This window comes from Heptranchias perlo, chromosome 13, assembly GCF_035084215.1.
Source record: "Heptranchias perlo isolate sHepPer1 chromosome 13, sHepPer1.hap1, whole genome shotgun sequence".
Taxonomy (NCBI): domain Eukaryota; kingdom Metazoa; phylum Chordata; class Chondrichthyes; order Hexanchiformes; family Hexanchidae; genus Heptranchias; species Heptranchias perlo.
In genome coordinates this window covers 13,575,243-13,596,656 of record NC_090337.1, presented here as the reverse complement: position 1 = coordinate 13,596,656, position 21,414 = coordinate 13,575,243, and the positions used below count along the sequence as shown (strand labels likewise).

The window sequence follows — 21,414 nt, the reverse complement described above, 5'->3', positions numbered from 1 at the left end:
TGTGAGCTGGGTCGCAGTTAAATATTGGCTCATTGAATGGTCAGTTTTAATGAATACCGAGGAAGTGACTCGAAACAATTCCTATATTTCGCTTGTGTGACTAATAAATAAATATGGTGCAAGAAGGACGTCTTGCAACTTTTCACAGCAGCCATAATTTCACCACATACTAAAAAGTAACGTTAAAATCTTTAGATACTTCTATCCTTCACAGGTAAATCCCAGTTCCTTCCAGAAGGAACAGGCATGATGGGCAGAATGGCTTCCTACCGTACCGTATCATTCTATGAAGATAAAGCAGAATGTTTCCTTTTGAACAAACTTTGATCTGGAACAGTTAAGTTTGCATAATTTGAGCCCCTTAATTGTTGCAAGCTTAACTCACTTCCAGTTCCCTACTCTGAGCTTTGAGTTGAATTCAGGGACGTTAACCTTCCAAGCAAAATTCCTTCAGTTAAAGTTGTAATAAAACTCTTGAACTGAGCTAGATGTTGTTTAAGGCAAGCATATAAAAATCGTACCCATGCACTAGACCATTAAATGTGTTTGAACAGTTGTAGAAGTTTATGTTGCTTGCTGAAGTAATAGAACAGATGATATTTTACTGACCAGGATGTGCTATAGCCTGCCCAAAATGGATGGACTACCTTGTGGTGATGTGATGGCCACTTTTAATTCTCCAGTCCATTATTGATTCACCAACAACAGTGACCTGCCCTTGTGTTGGAGGTTCCATCACAAACCTCCCCGCCCAGCCAAGTAACCTTTTTCTCTCTATCTAATAAACTAATAAACGAAAGTGTTCAAAAAAAAATGAAAGAAACACACAATTTTTTTTTAACCCCTCCCCCCCCACATGATTTTTCTCCCGGGTTGCTCACAGCAGTGTCCTGGAGATTAATCTTCAGTTCCTGGAGACTCCAGGACAATCCTGGAGGGTTGGCATCCCTATTCATACCCCTTTCTTCCCCTTTCCTTCTGCTCCTCTCCCTCTCATAAAACCTCTGAGCAGTAGCTGAGCAAAGAACTCCAGCTGAACCAGGAGGAACTGTTGGTGTAGACTGCAGCAAGGAAGCTGATTCTTTTGTTTATGGATTGGCCTCATCATGACAGTTGAGGTACAAGAACAGGGCAAGTGGAGATAAACAGAGACTTAAATTATAGATGCTTGTAGGACATTGTAATTTTTTTTTCATTCGTTCGTGGAATGTGGGCGTCGCTTGCGAGGCCAGCATTTATTGCCCATCCCTAATTGCCCTTGAGAAGGTGGTGGTGAGCCGCCTTCTTGAACCACTGCAGTCCGTGTGGTGAAGATTCTCCCACAGTGCTGATAGGAAGGGAGTTCCAGGATTTTGACCCAGCGACGATGAAGGAACGGCGATATATTTCCAAGTCGGGATGGTGTGTGACTTGGAGGGGAACGTGCAGGTGGTGTTGTTCCCATGTGCCTGCTGCTCTTGTCCTTCTAGGTGGTAGAGGTCGCGGGTTTGGGAGGTGCTGTCGAAGAAGCCTTGGCGAGTTGCTGCAGTGCATCCTGTGGATGGTACACACTGCAGCCATAGTGCGCCGGTGGTGAAGGGAGTGAATGTTTAGGGTGGTGGATGGGGTGCCAGTCAAGCAGGCTGCTTTGTCCTGGATGGTGTCGAGCTTCTTGAATGTTGTTGGAGCTGCACTCATCCAGGCAAGTGGAGAGTATTCCATCACACTCCTGACTTGTGCCTTGTAGATGGTGGAAAGGCTTTGGGGAGTCAGGAGGTGAGTCACTCACCGCAGAATAAATGTAAGCCTTTCTTTAGAATAAGCTTTTGGTTGCTTCTCCTAATCTCTCCTTCCATGGCCCAGTGTTTGTTCTTTTACTCTAAAAAGCGTGGGCAAGTTTTTTTACCGTTTTATTTGTGTGCTCCTCCTGGCCCCACACTCCTGCCTGCTGGCCCCCCTCATCCCCCCACCTGATTGGGAAGCTGTTTATCGGTGTTTGTTTAGTGCTGGCAGCTCACCAATTTTATTTTACCGAGGCCCGATCGTCAAAATCAATCGGGCCTCCCGCCAGTGACATCCTGCGGACGGTGCAGTCGCCCTGCTACTGCCTGACCGAGGGATGGTCAAGATGCAAATCGCCCTATATAGAATAGGCCACAATCTTCCTTGGGCCACAAGGCTGGTTGGTTCTCGGAAATGGAAAAATATTTATGCTGGTATAATATAAGATGTGCTTATGGGGTTGGAGCAGAGGAACATCGGAACAGGAATAGGCCATTCAGCCCCTCGAGCCTGTTCTGCCACTCATTTAGACCATGGCTGATCTGTATCTTAATTCCATCTACCCGCCTTGGTTCCGTAACCCTTAATACTCTTGCCTAACAAAAATATATCAATCTCAGTTTTGAAATTTTCAGTTAACCTAGTCTCAACAGCTTTTTACATAGAGTGTACAGCATAGAAACAGGCCATTCAGCCCAATTTGTCTATGCCGGTGTTTATGCTCCACACCTGTGCTTATCTAGCTTCCTCTTAAATGCATTTGTGCTATTTGCCTCAACTACTCTTTGTGGCAGCCCGTTTGACTTTCTTACCACTGTTTGGGCAAAGAAGTTTCTCCTGAATTCTCGATTGGATTTATTAATGACTATCTTATATTTATGAACTCTAGTTTTGGACACCCCACAAGTGGAAACATTTTCTCTACGCCTATCCTATCAAACTCTTTCATTATCTTAAAGACCTCTGTCAGGTCACCCCTCAGACTTCTCTTTTCTAGAGAAAAGAGCCCCAGCCTGTTCAGCCTTTCCTGATAAGTGTATCCTCTCAGTCCCAGATTTCCACTACTCTTCATTTCATTCAGGCAGAAGAAATAATAATTAATAATACTTGCATTTTCATATCACCATATCACACTGAAATGCACTTCACACAGTAAATTACTTTGAAGTGACTGTTGTTTTGTAGGCAAATGCAGCAGCTCTCAGCCATGAGATGAATGACCTCTTAACCTGTTTATTTTAGTTGCACTGTTTGAGGGAATACTGTTGGCTCGGTCACTGGGTCCCTGCACTTTGGAATGCTTAGCATCCATCCAAACCGTCAGAACATGCATTCGGAGTCTCAGTTTACCATCTCAGTTAAAGGATGGTACCTCCGACAGTGTTGCACTCCGTCAGTACTGCACTGGAGTGTCGGCTTAAGCTGCTTTCATATTGAGTTAAGTGGCATATTGGTGACAGTGACTCCCAACTCGGGTCTGGCACAGTCTGCAGCAACCCGAAAATAAACTTACCAAAATTTGCCACGGTTAGTGGGCCGGAAGAAACATTTCTTCCCAATGGCCTATTTAACGAACCTGGAAGGTTTACGTTGGGGCTGCTGCCAGCTGTGCAAGAGCATCACATTGGGAGATGATAGCAGTAAATAAAAGAAAGAAAAAATGAAGACTTGCATTTATATAGCACCTGTCACAACCTTGGGATGTCCCAAAGCACTTTACAGCCAATTTAAGTACTTTTGATGTGTAGTCACTGTTGTAACTACGCAAGGTCCCACAAACAGCAATGTGATAAAGACCAGATAATCTGTTTTTAGTAATAGTGATTGAGGGATAAATGTTGGCCAGGACACCCGGAGAGAACTCCCCTGCTCTTCTTTGAATTAGTACTATGGGGTCTTTTATGTCCACATGAGAGAGCAGAAGGGGCCGCGATTTAACATCTCATTCGAAAGACGGCACCTCCAACAGTGCAGCACTCCTTCGCTGGGGTGTCAGCCTAGATTTGTGCTCAAGTTTTTGGCGTGGGGCTTGAACCCACAATAAACAGCTTTAGATTAGGTGCTGAAACCCACCATCTTCTGACCCAGAGACGAGATCCTAACAATTAATCCAAGCTGTCATAAACAGGCGGTTTTACTCTGGATCTTCTATGTTATGACTGGGAGTTTTTGTTGATGCTCTGAGCACCCAAAATGGAAAAGATTCAGGTCCCCCAACCAGTGCCATCCCTCATCTTAATCATAAAAAAACAATTCAAAAGAGCCACAGACTTAAACAGTCCAGGATATCTTGTGAAATTTGAATACAAGTCCTTCTGTAGTAAGAGAGATCCCCATAATCGTATTGTGTTAACCAGATTCCTTTTGATATAGAATATTCGGGGAGGGGGAAGAATGGTAATGAGGGTTAAAGTGTGTAACTAAAAGCTGACACAAATGTTTCTTGGCCAAGTGAAGTCTGCACACATGGAAGGGCAGAGAGTTTCGGAAACTTTAACGTAAGGCATTTTTTTTTTGAGCTAGACAATCTCACCAAAAATGGAGCAGATTAGATGAAACCAAAACAACATCCACTTTCGGAATCTGAGCCAAAGTGTCACAGGCTAAATATTCAGCATGATCTAGGCTTTAAAAGTACAACTTTCAGAATTCTCTCTACAACTCAGGGTGGAGGTGGAAAATGGAGTGACCTTGTTTGATCTATATGTTGATCTATATGCTGCACGTATATGTGTAGCGGGCATACAGAACAACTCAGCTCGGTCATACTGAAAATTGACCATTTAAATCTTCAGTTTAATGGGACTTTATACATTCTGGTGACTTGTGCAATATTGAGGAATCCTTAAGGAATATAAACAAACTATCGCCAAAATACATTTTACGGCTTAAGAGCTGATTTAGAGCTCCTGACTTTTTACTGTCGGGCTTATTCCCATTCCTGTGGGACAGGTTTTGGCAGCTCCTATACAGCAAGATTTCAGTATTGGGATTTAGCATCCTCTTTTGCAATTCTTTTAGTGGTTTGGCAGCTTGAAACTTTAATGCAGAGGGCTCACCACCTGTACATAACAGCTGAGGCTGCCAGTTGTTTGTGAATCAATAGTAAAACTTGATCATACTGATGTTAAAATGGCAAATGGTGTCTGGTGTCTTAGATTTTGAAGGAGTTTCAAACTGTCTTTCTTTTAAAACCTAGGTGGGGACCAGGGTTTACTGAACAGCTTCTTCAGCAACTGGGCAACAGCAGACATTAATAAGCACCTGCCCTTCATTTACAATCTGAGCAGTGTCGCAGTCTATTCCTACCTTCCTGCTTTCAAACAGTAAGTACATACAGGATACTTTATTCCAAAAAAAACAAGTGTATCGGTTCTGTCTCATAAACAAAAATGGTGCCCCTTTTGTGGGGAGCACCTGGTGGTTGTTAAACCCTGGAGCCCTCCCCATATCATGGTTTACATTATCTAGTCCCTTTAGAATCCTAAAAGAAACAGCAGTCATGCCTGATACGGGTTAAAAAAAAAAGACCTGCGCCTTTCTCGACCTTCGCACGCCCCAAAATACTTTACAGCCAATGAAGTACTTTTGAAGTGTAGTCACTGTTGTAATATAGGAAACACGGCAGCCAATCTGCACATAGAAAAGTCCCATAAACAACAGTGAGCTAATGACTAGATAATCTGTTTTGGTGATGTTGGTTGAGGGATAAATATTGGCCAGGACACCGGGGAGAACTCCCCTGCTCTTCTTCAAAATAGTGCAATGGGATTGTTCATGTCCACCTGAGAGGACAGACGGGTCCTCGGTTTAACATCTCATCCGAAAGGCAGCACCTCCAACAGTGCAACGCTCCCTCAATACTGCACTGGAATGTCAGCCTAGATTTTGTGCTCAAGTCTCTGGGGCATGAACCCTCAACCTCGGTAGTGTTGTTGTGGTCTATGCACATTTCTAGTAAAATACTGTACAGTATCCACCATTAAATATGTCATTTATTTTAGTCCCATGGGGTCTTAGAGTTCGGAATTTCAGTTCAGATTCTGAATTGAGAGTCATTACCTCTCTTAATGTTCCATCTAAGCTGTATACTCCACAGACATCGAGTCTGAATAATTACAGTTCCCAAATCTGTTGTTAAAAGATATCCAACATCTCTGGCTGTGCCGAGAACATAGCCATTATCAAATGTAGTCAATTTTTTATGAAAAGCTTTACAATATACTCATGTGACTAAGTGTTTCTGATCTAAGATCAGAACATTAGCATGGTCCCCCATACAAGTACGGTGTCTCTTATACAGCAGTTCCCACATATCCAGGAAAGTTAAGGGACTAAAGTGTTTCCAAGAAAGCCAGCAGTTTTAATCCTTCAAGCCTTGTGTCCAGTAGGTGAAAAAGTGCACATCTCTTTATCCAACAATACTACTAAGGAGACCATCTTGCTAAATGTCTGACCCATGGAACCCTCCACGTTGCAACTGGATCCCTGCTTCTTTACCCTGTTATTAAAATCATGGAAATTACAGCACGTTTAACCCATTACACTGCGTCAGTCTATCAGCACAACTAACCCCTCCACTATATCACAATCGGGCCGACTATTGACTTCTTGCATTATTTGTCCCGGAATGTAGCATTTACCACAGCTAGGATTGTTTTATATTGGGACTGAATTAAGCATGTGGAATTTGTCACATTAATGTGGTTTGTTGGACGTCGGGTTTGTTTTGACAACCCGTGTCATCAAGTTGCAAGTGTAAATGGGTTATCAGGTACAATGGTTTGAAATAGGGAAAGATTTGTAACTAGGTGATTTACATAGAATTACATAGAAATTACAGCACAGAAACAGGCCATTTGGCCCAACTGGTCAATGCCGGTGTTTATGCTCTACACGAGCCTCCTCCCTCCCTACTTCATCTCACCCTATCAGCATAACCTTCTATTCCTTTCTCCCTCATGTACTTACCTAGTTTCCCCAATGGATCTATGCTATTCACCTCAACTACTCCATGTGGTGGTAAGTTCCACATTATTACCACTCTCTGGGTAAAGAAGTTTCTCCTGAATTCTTTATTGAATTTATTAGTGACTATCTCATATTTATGACGCTTAGTTTTGGACTCCCCCACAAGCGGAAACATTTTCTCTACGTCTACCCTATCAAACCCCTTCATAATTTTAAAGACCCCTATTAGGTCACCCCTCAGCCCTTCTCTTTTCTAGAGAAAAGAGCCCCATCCTGTCCAGTCTTTCCTGATACTTATAACCTCTCAGTTCTGGTATCATCCTTGTAAATCTTTTTTGCACATACACCAGTGCCCCTGTATCCCTTCTGTAATATGGAGACCAGAACTGTGCACTCTTAAGTGCGGTCTAACCAAGGTTGTGTACAAGTTTAACATAACTTCTCTGCTTTTCAATTCTATTCCTCTAGAGGAATTGAGAATGGAAATGGAGAATTTAAGACAGAGGCACAAAATATGCTACAAATTCAGCACCCACATCGACTGTTGAAAATTAATATTCCAATATGATTATTTAGTATGTGTTTTCACAATGCTGTGTAAAAAAAAATATTAATTTGGGTGGAGAAACAGCTAAGCAATTGTAGGGATCACTGATAGAAATATATGTCAAAAACACACACACCCATCAGGGTTTGTGGAGCCTGCCGGTAGCAAACTTACACTGTCGCCTGTTGAGTCACGATACAGGTTTAAGGGCCTTTAGATTCGGCACTGGAATGAGCCTGACTGAGAATTCTATTCCATACCAATGTGATCCAGTGCTGAAGCTGAAGGGAACAGCTGCCAGTTAGCTGCTGAGGTAACATGATTAAAAATAGCAGGGTTATTTAAAGATCAAACCATGAATGAAGTCTGTCTGGATAAAACTGAACAAAGGCCTCCCTTCATTTTCAGGCCCAGCCTGATAGATTCCCACCCCAATCCCTGAGCTGTTGTATAGAAAAGGTGGGGCCAATTTTTCTGCAACTCCAGCCCTACCCCCTGGCAAGAAACAAAAGCGCAGCTGCAGGTTTGAGAGGCCTACTACAGCCAGAAAACAGCAAGCAAAAGGCTCCAAGATCCAAAGAAAAAGTTACAAAAATTGTCTAACTCACCTTATGGGGATCCTTTTTGGCGTGCTGCTGGTCCTTCATTTTGAGAGGGTTTCTTAGCACAAATCCAATGTCAGCTTTCTGGGGTGATCCATGACCTCAACTGCAGGAAAAGAGTAAACAATTTTACAACACCAAGTTATAGTCCAACAATTTTATTTTTAATCCCACAAGCTTTCGGAGGCTTCCTCCTTCGTCAGGTGAACGGTGTGGAACATGATTACCTGACACACCGTTCACCTGAGGAAGGAGGAAGCCTCCGAAAGCTTGTGGGATTAAAAATAAAATTGTTGGACTATAACTTGGTGTTGTAAAATTGTTTACAATTGTCAACCCCAGTCCATCACCGGCATCTCCACAGCAGGAAAAGAGGTGAGAGGCTGGGAACAGTCCCTCCCACCTCAGAAGCATCTCTATATTGGGACTAGCCCCATTGCAGGTGGGGAACCCCCAGCATTCCTGGAGCCCCGCAATGGAAAGGAGACCCAGCGTAATATGTCTCGGTCACCTTTTCCTTGACTTTTTTGCCCAGAAAATAGGCATTCCCCAGGGCAAAGTTCAAAAAAATTTGGCCCACGTAGTTTTAAAGATTTTGGTTTAAACCTCATTACCAGAATGAGCAGCTATGTCTTTACTGGTTAAGGGTTAAATACTAAGCCTTGATGAACTGGCTCACTAACATTAGCCAGGGTGTTACGATGCTGCTAGTGCTGTTTGTGTTGAGGTTGTTGCTGTGAGCTATCTTATCTCCAATGCTGGGAGGCTATAAATATTTCCACAGTGGAAGAAGTGCTGGTGGCTACAACCAAAACCAGTACTAGCAGGGGAAAAAGTGTGATATTAGGACCTTTGAACTTTTGACCTTGTTTTGGGTGAGTGACCTCTGTACACAACCATCCCCCATTGGGACCAAGTCTCTGTTGGTAAACTGGGACCAGCTCCCTATGTTTACTGAAAATGACGGCCATAACTCAGTGGCACATTTGTAGAACTACATCCTTATTCTGTGTTAGATGGCTTAATCTCCTATCCTTATTCTGTGTTACATGGTATAATCTCCTATCCTTATTCTGTGTTAGATGGTATAATCTCCTATCCTTATTCTGTGTTAGATGGTATAATCTCCTATCCTTATTCTGTGTTAGATGGTGTAATCTCCTATCCTTACTCTGTGTTACATGGTATAATCTATCCTTATTCTGTGTTAGATGGTATAATCTCCTATCCTTACTCTGTGTTACATGGTATAATCTATCCTTATTCTGTGTTACATGGTATAATGTCCTATCCTTATTCTGTGTTACATGGTATAATCTGCTATCCTTATTCTGTGTTAGATGGTATAATCTCCTATCCTTATTCTGTGTTAGATAGTGTAATCTCCTATCCTTACTTTGTGTTACATGGTATAACCTCCTATCCTTACTCTGTGTTACATGGTATAATGTCCTATCCTTATTCTGTGTTACATGGTATAATGTCCTATCCTTATTCTGTGTTACATGATATAATCTCCTACCCTTATTCTGTGTTACATGATATAATCTCCTACCCTTATTCTGTTACATGGTATAATCTCCTACCCTTATTCTGTGTTACATGATATAATCTCCTACCCTTATTCTGTTACATGGTATAATCTCCTACCCTTATTCTGTGTTACATGATATAATCTCCTACCCTTATTCTGTTACATGGTATAATCTCCTACCCTTATTCTGTGTTACATGATATAATCTCCTATCCTTATTCTGTGTTACATGATATAATCTCCTATCCTTATTCTGTTACATGGTATAATCTCCTACCCTTATTCTGTGTTACATGGTATAATCTCCTATCCTTATTCTGTGTTACATGATATAATCTCCTATCCTTATTCTGTTACATGGTATAATCTCCTATCCTTATTCTGTGTTACATGGTATAATCTCCTATCCTTATTCTGTGTTACATGATATAATCTCCTACCCTTATTCTGTGTTACATGATATAATCTCCTATCCTTATTCTGTTACATGGTATAATCTCCTACCCTTATTCTGTTACATGGTATAATCTCCTACCCTTATTCTGTGTTACATGGTATAATCTCCTACCCTTATTCTGTGTTACATGATATAATCTCCTATCCTTATTCTGTTACATGGTATAATCTCCTACCCTTATTCTGTGTTACATGGTATAATCTCCTATCCTTATTCTGTTACATGGTATAATCTCCTATCCTATCCTTATTCTGTGTTAGATGGTATAATCTCCTATCCTTATTCTGTGTTACATGGTATAATGTCCTACCCTTATTCTGTGTTACATGGTATAATCTCCTATCCTTATTCTGTGTTACATGGTATAATGTCCTACCCTTATTCTGTGTTACATGGTATAATCTCCTACCCTTATTCTGTTACATGGTATAATCTCCTATCCTTATTCTGTGTTACATGGTATAATGTCCTACCCTTATTCTGTGTTACATGATATAATCTCCTACCCTTATTCTGTGTTACATGGTATAATCTCCTATCCTTATTCTGTGTTACATGGTATAATGTCCTATCCTTATTCTGTGTTACATGATATAATCTCCTACCCTTATTCTGTGTTACATGGTATAATCTCCTATCCTTATTCTGTGTTACATGGTATAATGTCCTACCCTTATTCTGTGTTACATGATATAATCTCCTATCCTATCCTTATTCTGTGTTACATGGTATAATCTCCTATCCTTATTCTGTGTTACATGGTATAATGTCCTATCCTTATTCTGTGTTACATGGTATAATCTCCCACCCTTATTCTGTTAAATGGTATAATCTCCTACCCTTATTCTGTGTTACATGATATAATCTCCTACCCTTATTCTGTGTTACATGATATAATCTCCTATCCTTATTCTGTTACATGGTATAATCTCCTACCCTTATTCTGTGTTACATGGTATAATCTCCTACCCTTATTCTGTGTTACATGATATAATCTCCTATCCTTATTCTGTTACATGGTATAATCTCCTATCCTTGTTCTGTGTTAGATGGTATAATCTCCTATCCTTATTCTGTGTTAGATGGTGTAATCTCCTATCCTTACTCTGTGTTACATGGTATAATCTATCCTTATTCTGTGTTACATGGTATAATGTCCTATCCTTATTCTGTGTTACATGGTATAATCTCCCACCCTTATTCTGTTAAATGGTATAATCTCCTATCCTTATTCTGTGTTACATGATATAATCTCCTATCCTTATTCTGTTACATGGTATAATCTCCTACCCTTATTCTGTGTTACATGGTATAATGCCCTATCCTTATTCTGTGTTACATGATATAATGTCCTATCCTTATTCTGTGTTACATGATATAATGTCCTATCCTTATTCTGTGTTACATGATATAATGTCCTATCCTTATTCTGTGTTACATGATATAATGTCCTATCCTTACTGTGCATTACATGGTATAATGTCCTATCCTTACTGTGCATTACATGGTATAATGTCCTATCCTTACTGTGCATTACATGGTATAATGCCCTATCCTTACTGTGCATTACATGATATAATGTCCTATCCTTACTGTGCATTACATGGTATAATGTCCTATCCTTACTGTGCATTACATGATATAATGTCCTATCCTTACTGTGCATTACATGGTGTAATGTCCTATCCTTACTGTGCATTACATGGTGTAATGTCCTATCCTTACTGTGCATTACATGGTGTAATGTCCTATCCTTACTGTGCATTACATGATATAATGTCCTATCCTTACTGTGCATTACATGATATAATGTCCTATCCTTACTGTGCATTACATGGTGTAATGTCCTATCCTTACTGTGCATTACATGGTGTAATGTCCTATCCTTACTGTGCATTACATGGTGTAATGTCCTATCCTTACTGTGCATTACATGATATAATGTCCTATCCTTACTGTGCATTACATGGTATAATGTCCTATCCTTACCAAAAGCACATTCTTCGATCTACCATAAGCAATAACACAGGAGATCTGCTAATTTTCAATGTGTGTTTTTTTTTATTAGTTAGATAGGATCATTAACGCCTTGTGTTGAATATGTGGAATCATAGGTATGGTGCTGATGCCAAGGTGGTCCACTTTCTTGGCAAGGTCAAACCATGGAACTACTCCTATGACCCAAAGACAAAATGTGTGAAGAGAGATGGCCACGATTATTCATCCGTTGTTCTCCCTGAATTCCTCAATATGTGGTGGGACATCTTCACGACATCTGTCTTGCCAATGCTTACAGAGCACGGTATCACAAAGGACACTAGTTCTAGCATACAAGAGGTAGGTTGCATCTATAAATGTAGACGTAAGCATGCTGAAATACTAAAGGGCAAAATGTTTGGGACATTTTGACATGTTGGAGATCAACTAACATGTAGACAAGTGGCTGAAAAAAATCTGATCCTATTTAACAACATGACTTATAGATTTTTTTCTTAGGAAGAAATGGCTCCCCGTTTAAGTGGTTTTTGGGTACGCCAATAAATTGATTAAGTGAATCCACGTACTTGTCCTTTTTGATGTTGAGGTGATGCCTTAGTTGAATGAATTACCCCAAAATGTGTGGGAATTAAATGATGAAAGGACACTTTGAAGTCAGTTTTACTAATTGTAAGGTTAAGTGGACAAGTGATAATTTAGGACCCAGTTCTCACCTTGTTGAATATTCAAGGCAACGGTGCAAAATAACCTGCCCAATTTCTGCCTGCTCCTTGATCTCTGGTCCGTGTCATGCAGGTAATGTGTGTTTACTTCCGTTAAATGAATGATACAAAAGGGGGCAATACAGTCGTGGCTCAATCTGACCACGCTTGTCCTGGGAATAAAGCAAGGTGCTGAAGTGGATCTACCTTCTTTGTCCTCTCCCCTCTAAGTACCGTGGGGGAGAAATTTAACTCCCGACCATCTGGTTTGTAAAAGCTGGCGGCCAGCAGTTGAAAATTGGGGGGGCTAGAAGGGGGACCTTGGCCGCCCCTTTGAAGCCTAAGGCCCACCTGATGTGATATTCGGATGGGCCTGTAAATGTGTGAGTAGCCCAGCTGCCTGAATCAGGCGTAAGGCTGCATAGAAATACAAATCGGGGTCCTTTGCCGGTTGTGGGCCTCCAATTGAAATTCAGGTACAAATGGGTGGAGCTTGCGTCATGCATGGTCCGCCTGGTTGTACCAGGCCTTGAGCGGCCTAACCAGCGGTCCTTAAAGGGACTGCTGGAGGCCTCTCACAAAAAAGGCCAAAGAAATGTTTAACCTTTGTGGGCCCAGGAGAAGCAGGAGTGATCCTCTGGGGCCTACAAAAAAAACTCCGACCTGCTGCCGGCGCGATCCCGTTCCCATCCCCCGGGTCGCCTTCCACCCCTGTCCCAGACTCGATCTGCGTGGGGTGTGGACTATTCCCCGCCCTCCCCCATCGGTGAAACGCAGTGGAAGCGTCCGTAGCACGCCAGCGGCATTTAAATGAGGCCCACAGCCAAATCTGACTCGAATTTCTCAGTCCTTGTGTTGCCATTAAAATTCAGGACTGTCGTGTGAGTTGACTCCTAAACGTTTGGCTGCCATGTTAGTTTTAAACTCTGAAATGTCAGACCTCTGGAAGGCGGTCAAGATGAGAAGCCATTGTTGTATGCAGTAAACTGATGTGAAAGTTCCCACATTGACTCTTTTTCTCTGTCTTCACAAATATGTCCGGCAACCTTTCAGCTGTCAAGCTTGGTCTATGCACTGGCTTTCACTTGTGGCTTGTCATTCTGTAGGAAGGTACGCTAAACTTCAAAGGTCCCTGTCCCTACAATCGATTCTCATTCAACGTTGGCTTGGTTAACTAACTTAAATGCACTTGTGTCTGGAAAGTCCTTGCTAACTCGATAGTATTGACGTAAATGCTGTTAAGACTGATCGTGAAGGTTGTGACATCTTAGTTAAAGGCAAATGGGTCAGCGCCTGACGTGTGCATGGGAGATTTTTTATTTACGCTTTGCTTACAACTTAATGATGATCAGTACAAAGCTACATTGCTGATCAGAGATATAGAGTAAGCATAACTTATCTGGCGGATCTTAATGTTATATAATGCAGCGTTTCAATACAAGGTTGTTAGTTAGCTGCTTAAAGTAACAGAATTGTTGGAATGCAATGGTGGGTTTTTAGCGGGTTGAATTTTTGCAGTTAACATTTTGTTTTTTTTAAAAATTTACAGGAGGATAAATTGAGTGAGGCTGTTTCGCAGCTTTCATTCGTCCCACCTGCCCCAGTGGTCTCCTCGGAGGAGCGCCGTCAGAAGTGGGAACAGGGTCAAGCTGATTTCATGGGAGTAGATTCTTTCCAGAACATCCAGAAGAAGCTGGATGCTTACTTGAACTAAAGGCGGGTCACTGAACTCCCCCCGTGGCTGCCCAGCGAGAACTGAATACTGAAGGTCTACAGCTTCTAGGCTGGAGTTCAGTGTATGGTTGGTTTGTACTTAACCTGTTAGTGGCATGGTTTGAAATGGGTGTCACCATCTGGCTGTCACCCCGATGTTACAGCTCTGTAGTGAGAATGTGACAAAAGACAGAGAACGTCGTCTTTCAAACTACTGAAGCAAATCTCTTCCCAGTATTGAATAATTTGCACATCGACATGCTGCCTACTGCTGTAATGCTCCTCCAGAACAATATTGCTTTTTGCTTAACTTAGTAAAACACAATTAATTAAACTTTTGAACCATATAATAGACACTGAGCTTAACAAGGCTCGCAGTATTTTACAGATGTTTGAAGTAGCTTCACAGTATCTGCAATATTGCATGAAGGGCAATAACTCCCCCTCCCCCGCCCGCCGCATCGGCTTTACAAAGGAAATACTGTACCCCTTTTCCACTGGACAAAAATAAAGTAATTTCTATCTTTGAGTCTTAATGGTATAAAACAAAACCTTGGGATGGGATTTCTGTGCACTGTACGTAACCAGTACCATGCAAAATTGTTACATAGAACTGAAGACTTTCACCACCTTTTATGGCATTCGTGTTGTGATTAAACTGCTGACCATCAATTTTATGTGTATCATAGCACTTCACCCACAAAATAAACTTACTGGTTTGAAATCGTTGAGAATTTTTTCAATTAATATATCTTCCCATTGGTTTGATTATCTCGAGTACCCAACTGTGCTGCATAAAATCTCAGAGCCATTTTACCAATGTTTAAAAGCTACAAGATGGACGTAAAAAGAAAAAAGACTTGCATTTATATGGCGCCTTTCAGGACCTCGGGACGTCCCAAAGCGCTTTACAGCTAATGAAGTACTTTTTTTTTAAGTGTAGCCACAAACAGCAATGTGATAATGACCAGATAATGTGTTTTAGTGATGTTAGTTGAGGGATAAATATTGGCAGCCCTCAATGCTGAATCATAAAGGGCATCGCATTATTGACCCCATTGTTTCTTTGTGTTTCTCACTCCAACCAGTAGCTGCCATTCATTACACTCGATGGCTTCGCACTTCATCCTTGACCTGTTCATATCCTTGGCTTCACTGTCTCCTTTGACCTTAAATTGAACTACCACATCTCTTTCATTGCTATGGTTGCCTCAAAGCCTCTGTTTCCTACACATTTTTTCCAACAACCCTTAACTGTATAAAGCCTGAGTCCATATAAGATTTGAATACTGCTCCAAATATGGGAAGACTCTTCTAGCACTTCTTTGACATTCCTGCAACTCAGTAGGTGTGGAATTTGGAGCTCTTTAATGAAATAACATAGCAGGTTGATGAAGGTAGTGCAGTTGATGTAAAAAAGCATCCTGGATCACTGGCTTTATAAACAGAAGCATAGAGTACAAAAAAAAGGAAGTTATGGTAAACATTTATAACTCACTGGTTGGGCCTCAGCTAGAGGATTGTGTGCAATTCTGGGCACCACACTTTAGGAAGGAAATGGTGCAGAGGAGATTTACCAGAATGGTACGAGGGATGCGGGACTTCAGTTATGTAGAGGGACTAGAGAAGTCGAGATTGTTCTCCTTAATTTTTTTTTTTATTCGTTCATGGGATGTGGGCGTCGCTGGCGAGGCCGGCATTTATTGCCCATCCCTAATTGCCCTTGAGAAGGTGGTGGTGAGCCGCCTTCTTGAACCGCTGCAGTCCGTGTGGTGACGGTTCTCCCACAGTGCTGTTAGGAAGGGAGTTCCAGGATTTTGACCCAGCGACGATGAAGGAACGGCGATATATTTCCAAGTCGGGATGGTGTGTGACTTGGAGGGGAACGTGCGGGTGGTGTTGTTCCCATGTACCTGCTGCTCTTGTCCTTCTAGGTGGTAGAGGTCGCGGGTTTGGGAGGTGCTGTCGAAGAAGCCTTGGCGAGTTGCTGCAGTGCATCCTGTGGATGGTACACACTGCAGCCACAGTGCGCCGGTGGTGAAGGAAGTGAATGTTTAGGGTGGTGGATGGGGTGCCAATCAAGCGGGCTGCTTTATCTTGGATGGTGTCGAGCTTTTTGAGTGTTGTTGGAGCTGCACTCATCCAAGCAAGTGGAGAGTATTCCATCACACTCCTGACTTGTGCCTTGTAGATGGTGGAAAGGCTTTGGGGAGTCAGGAGGTGAGTCACTCGCCGCAGAATACCCAGCCTCTGACCTGCTCTCGTAGCCACAGTATTTATATGGCTGGTCCAGTTAAGTTTCTGGTCAGTGGTGACTCCAGGATGTTGATGGTGGGGGATTCGGCGATGGTAATGCCGTTGAATGTCAAGGGGAGGTGGTTAGACTCTCTCTTGTTGGAGATGGTCATTGCCTGGCACTTATCTGGCGCAAATGTTACTTGCCACTTATGAGCCCAAGCCTGGATGTTGTCCAGGTCTTGCTGCATGCGGGCTCGGACTGCTTCATTATTTGAGGGGTTGCGAATGGAACTGAACACTGTGCAATCATCAGCGAACATCCCCATTTCTGACCTTAGGATGGAGGGAAGGTCATTGATGAAGCAACTGAAGATGATTGGGCCTAGGACACTGCCTTGAGGAACTCCTGCAGCAATGTCCTGGGGGGGCTGTGATGATTGGCCTCCAACAACCACGACCATCTTCCTTTGTGCTAGGTATGACTCCAGCCACTGGAGAGTTTTCCCCCTGATTCCCATTGACTTCAATTTTACTAGGGCTCCTTGGTGCCACACTCGGTCAAATGCTGCCTTGATGTCAAGGGCAGTCACTCTCACCTCACCTCTGGAATTCAGCTCTTTTGTCCATGTTTGGACCAAGGCTGTAATGAGGTCTGGAGCCGAGTGGTCCTGGCGGAACCCAAACTGAGCATCATTGAGCAGGTTATTGGTGAGTAAGTGCCGCTTGATAGCACTGTCGACGACACCTTCCATCACTTTGCTGATGATTGAGAGTAGACTGATGGGGCGGTAATTGGCCGGATTGGATTTGTCCTGCTTTTAGTGGACAGGACATACCTGGGCAATTTTCCACATTGTCAGGTAGATGCCAGTGTTGTAGCTGTACTGGAACAGCTTGGCTAGAGGCGCAGCTAGTTCTGGAGCACAAGTCTTCAGCACTACAGCTGGGATGTTGTCGGGGCCCATAGCCTTTGCTGTATCCACTCAGCCGTTTCTTGATACCACGTGGAGTGAATCGAATTGGCTGAAGACTGGCTTCTGTGATGGTGGGGATATCGGGAGGAGGCCGAGATGGATCATCCACTCGGCACTTCTGGCTGAAGATGGTTGCAAAAGCTTCAGCCTTGTCTTTTGCACTCACGTGCTGGACTCAGCCATCATTTAGGATGGGGATGTTTGCAGAGCCTCCTCCTCCCGTTAGTTGTTTAATTGTCCACCACCATTCACGACTGGATGTGGCAGGACTGCAGAGCTTTGATCTGATCCGTTGGTTGTGGAATCGCTTAGCTCTGTCTATAGCATGTTGCTTTCGCTGTTTAGCACGCATGTAGTCCTGAGTTGTAGCTTCACCAGGTTGGCACCTCATTTTTAGGTACGCCTGGTGCTGCTCCTGGCATGCTCTTCTACACTCCTCATTGAACCAGGGTTGATCCCCTGGCTTGTTGGTAATGGTAGAGTGAGGAATATGCCAGGCCATGAGGTTCCAGATTGTGCTGGAATACAATTCTGCTGCTGCTGATGGCCCACAATGCCTCATGGATGCCCAGTTTTGAGCTGCTAGATTTGTTCTGAATCTATCCCATTTAGCACGGTGGTAGTGCCACACAACACGTTGGATGGTGTCCTCAGTGCGAAGACGGGACCTCATCTCCACGAGGACTGTGCGGTGGTCACTCCTACCAATACTGTCATGGACAGATGCATTTGTGACAGGTAGATTGGTGAGGACGAGGTCAAGTAAGTTTGTCCCTCGTGTTGGTTCGCTCACCACCTGCCGCAGGCCCAGTCTAGCAGCTATGTCCTTCGGGACTCGGCCAGCTCGGTCAGTAGTGGTGCTACCGAGCCACTCTTGGTGATGGACATTGAAGTCCCCCACCCAGAGTACGTTTTGTGCCCTTGCTACCCTCAGTGCTTCCTCCGATGTGGTGTTCAACATGGAGGAGGACTGATTCATCAGCTGAGGGAGGACGGTAGGTGGTTATCAGCAGGAGGTTTCCTTGCCCATGTTTGACCTGATGCCATGAGATTTCATGGGGTCCAGAGTCAATGTTGAGGACTCCCAGGGCCACTCCCTCCTGACTGTATATCACTGTACCGCCACCTCTGGTGGGTCTGTCCTGCCGGTGGGACAGGACATACCCAGGGATGATGATGGAAGAGTCTGGGACGTTGGCTGAAAGGTATGATTCTGTGAGTATGGCTATGTCAGGCTGTTGCTTGACTAGTCTGTGGGACAGCTCTCCCAATTTTGGCACAAGTCCCCAGATGTTAGTGAGGAGGACCTTGCAGGGTCGACTGGGCTTGGTTTTTTGCCGTTGTCGTGTCCGGTGCCTAGTGGTCCGACCGGTTTTATTCTTATTATGACTTTTCGTAGCGAGATTTTACAACTGAGTGGCTTGCTCGGCCATTTCAGACGGCAATTAAAAATCAACCACATTGCTGTGGGTCTGGAGTCACATATAGGCCAGACCGGGTAAGGACGGCAGGTTTCCTTCCCTGAAGAACATTAGTGAACCAGATGGGTTTTTACGACAATCCGGTAGTTTCATGGCCACCATTACTGATACTAGTATTTTAATTCCAGATTTAAACTCATGACTCTGGATTTTAGTCCAGGCCTCTGGATTACTAGTCCAGTAACATAACCACTATGCTACTGTAATGCAGAGAATATTAAGGGGAGATTTAATTGAGGTGTTCAAAATTATGAGAGGTTTTGATAGAGTAGATCGGGAGAAACTGTTTCCACTGGCAGGAGGGATGTTAACCAGAGGACACAGATTTAAAATAATTGGCAAAAAATACAGGAGGGAAATTAGGGGAAATTCTTTTACGCAGCAAGTTGTTATGATCTGGAATGCACTGCCTGAAAAGGTGGTAGAAGCAGAATCAATAGTAACTTTCAAAAGGGAATTGGATAAATACTTGAAAAGGAGAAATTTGCTGGGCTATGGGGAAAGAGCAGGGGAGTGGGATTAATTGGATAGCTCTTTCAAAGAGCCGGCACAGAGACAGTGGGCCAAATGGCCTCCTTCTGTGCTGGATGATTTAATGCATCCTACCAAACTGATGTAGCACGTTAGTACACTCGTATTCAGCTTTGCTCAAATTTTAATATTCAATCTTGCAGGCGATTACTGGAAAATTTCCCTCTCCTCCCTCCCAGATGTTCAGCTATATTCTGTGACTGGGAGGGCAGGATTATGATCTGCTTCCAGGCCTCTGCAAATGTCACTCTGTAACTGTTCTATATGGTGCACGCAAATAACCCAGGTTGATTTGACATTTCAGTTTTCCCTGCCTCCCAGGTGGGAAACTATGAGCTTGAGAGCTCCCCATCAACTTTAAGAATTACAGGTATGAACCTGTCTTGAAATTCTATGGCACATTTGCACCACTGGAATAGTAAACGGTGCACCCTAAATACTTTTCACCATATGTATCACAACCAACAGGCAGATTTGAAACCTAACCTTTCAGACAGAATAAACTACCTTTTCTAACCACTCAACAAGTCACAGTCTCGTAAATCACTCCGGCGTCTTTTACTTTGCTTTGTATCCACTGTGGTTTGTTATCCAAGCCACCATATGGCTTTTCAAATCATACTTTACCAAAAATAACACCTCTGATGTAACTACTGTTCCTAGAAGGGGATCGATTGCAGTTATATAGTAATAAAGAAGGGCCTGCTAGAAGTGAGACGATCTATATTGTTTTTCTCCATTGGAAAGAGAAATGTGATCGTTACCATCCATGGGATAGTTGAATGTATGGAATTGAGAGAAGCTGAAAGAATGCTATTCCCATTCAGCTGACCAGGCTGAGGATGCCAGTATGTTAAGTGATACTAACTGGAATATATTTCTAATGTTGTTCTCAGGGTGTGCTCGACTAGTAGTTTGTACAGAGCAACTCACCAGCTAAAAATGTGAGAAGTCCTAAGGGAACAAAATCTGCTGTTCTTTTATACCCATAATATCTAATCATTCAGGCATGACCGCACTGCAGCTTTTAAGACATGTAACTTGGGAATAAATATGGAAGAAACACTTTGCACAACGTGTAATTAGGTTTCTGGTTTCTTTTGAAAACATACAGTTGTCAAACTGTGACAAAATTATGAATTTTTGAGAGGGTAAGAAGTGAAAGGAAAGAACTTGTATTTATAAAACGATCTCAGGACGTCCCAAAGGGCTTTACAACTAATTAAATACTTTTGAAGTGTAGTCACTGTTGTAAAGACCCACAAACAGCAATGTGATAATGACTAGATAATCTGTTTTAGTGATGTTGGTAGAGGGATAAATATTAGCCAGGTCACCGGGGAGAACTCCCCTGCTCTTCTTCAAATTAGTGCCATGGGATCTTTTACATCCACCTGAGAGAGCAGATGGGGCCTCTGTTTAACGGCTCGTCTGAAAGACGGCACCTCCCTCAGTACCGCACTGGAGCGCCAGCCTAGATTTTGTGCTCATGTCTCTGGAGCAGGACTTGAATCCACAGCCTTCTGACTCAGCGAGAGTGTCACCAATGAGCCACAGCTGACACCTGTGGTTTTTCCCGTTCCTAACTATCGCAGTGGTACTGAAGTCAATTATAGTGTCCTCCCCCTCCCCCTCCCCCCCCCCATCAAATGTCACTCAGCTAGTCAGCACAGACTGAGGAATAGAACCCTGGGCTTCCTTGACTATCTTCTAAAGGTAATACAGAAGGTCTGTCAGGCCCTTGTGAAGCAATAAAGCACGTGTGAGCATTAAGTTTTATTTAATGTTGCAGATGGTGGGCACAGTCATGTTCTGTTGGAGAGTTGACCATACTTAAGATTTACAGTTGTCTTTAAATCTACAGAATGTCACGTGACATTCCCTGCAGGGTGATTCATCATCTCTC

General features: G+C 43.0%; 1 protein-coding gene across 2 annotated transcripts in view; it reads left to right on the top strand.

The window, feature by feature from the left end:
• The window catches only part of LOC137331301 (glycogenin-1-like), a 50,760-nt gene extending 35,752 nt beyond the window's left edge, over nucleotides 1-15,008 (top strand). Inside the window, exons 5-8 of one of the 2 annotated variants that reach the window (XM_067995015.1) lie at nucleotides 4,961-5,087; nucleotides 11,987-12,209; nucleotides 13,625-13,681; nucleotides 14,121-15,008. In XM_067995015.1, coding sequence (XP_067851116.1) covers nucleotides 4,961-5,087; nucleotides 11,987-12,209; nucleotides 13,625-13,681; nucleotides 14,121-14,285 — 572 coding nt within the window. In that variant the 3' untranslated portion in view covers nucleotides 14,286-15,008. The remainder of the gene's footprint in view (nucleotides 1-4,960; nucleotides 5,088-11,986; nucleotides 12,210-13,624; nucleotides 13,682-14,120) is intronic. The other variant, XM_067995016.1, reaches the window with a different exon arrangement.
• Nucleotides 15,009-21,414: the final 6,406 nt, after the last annotated feature.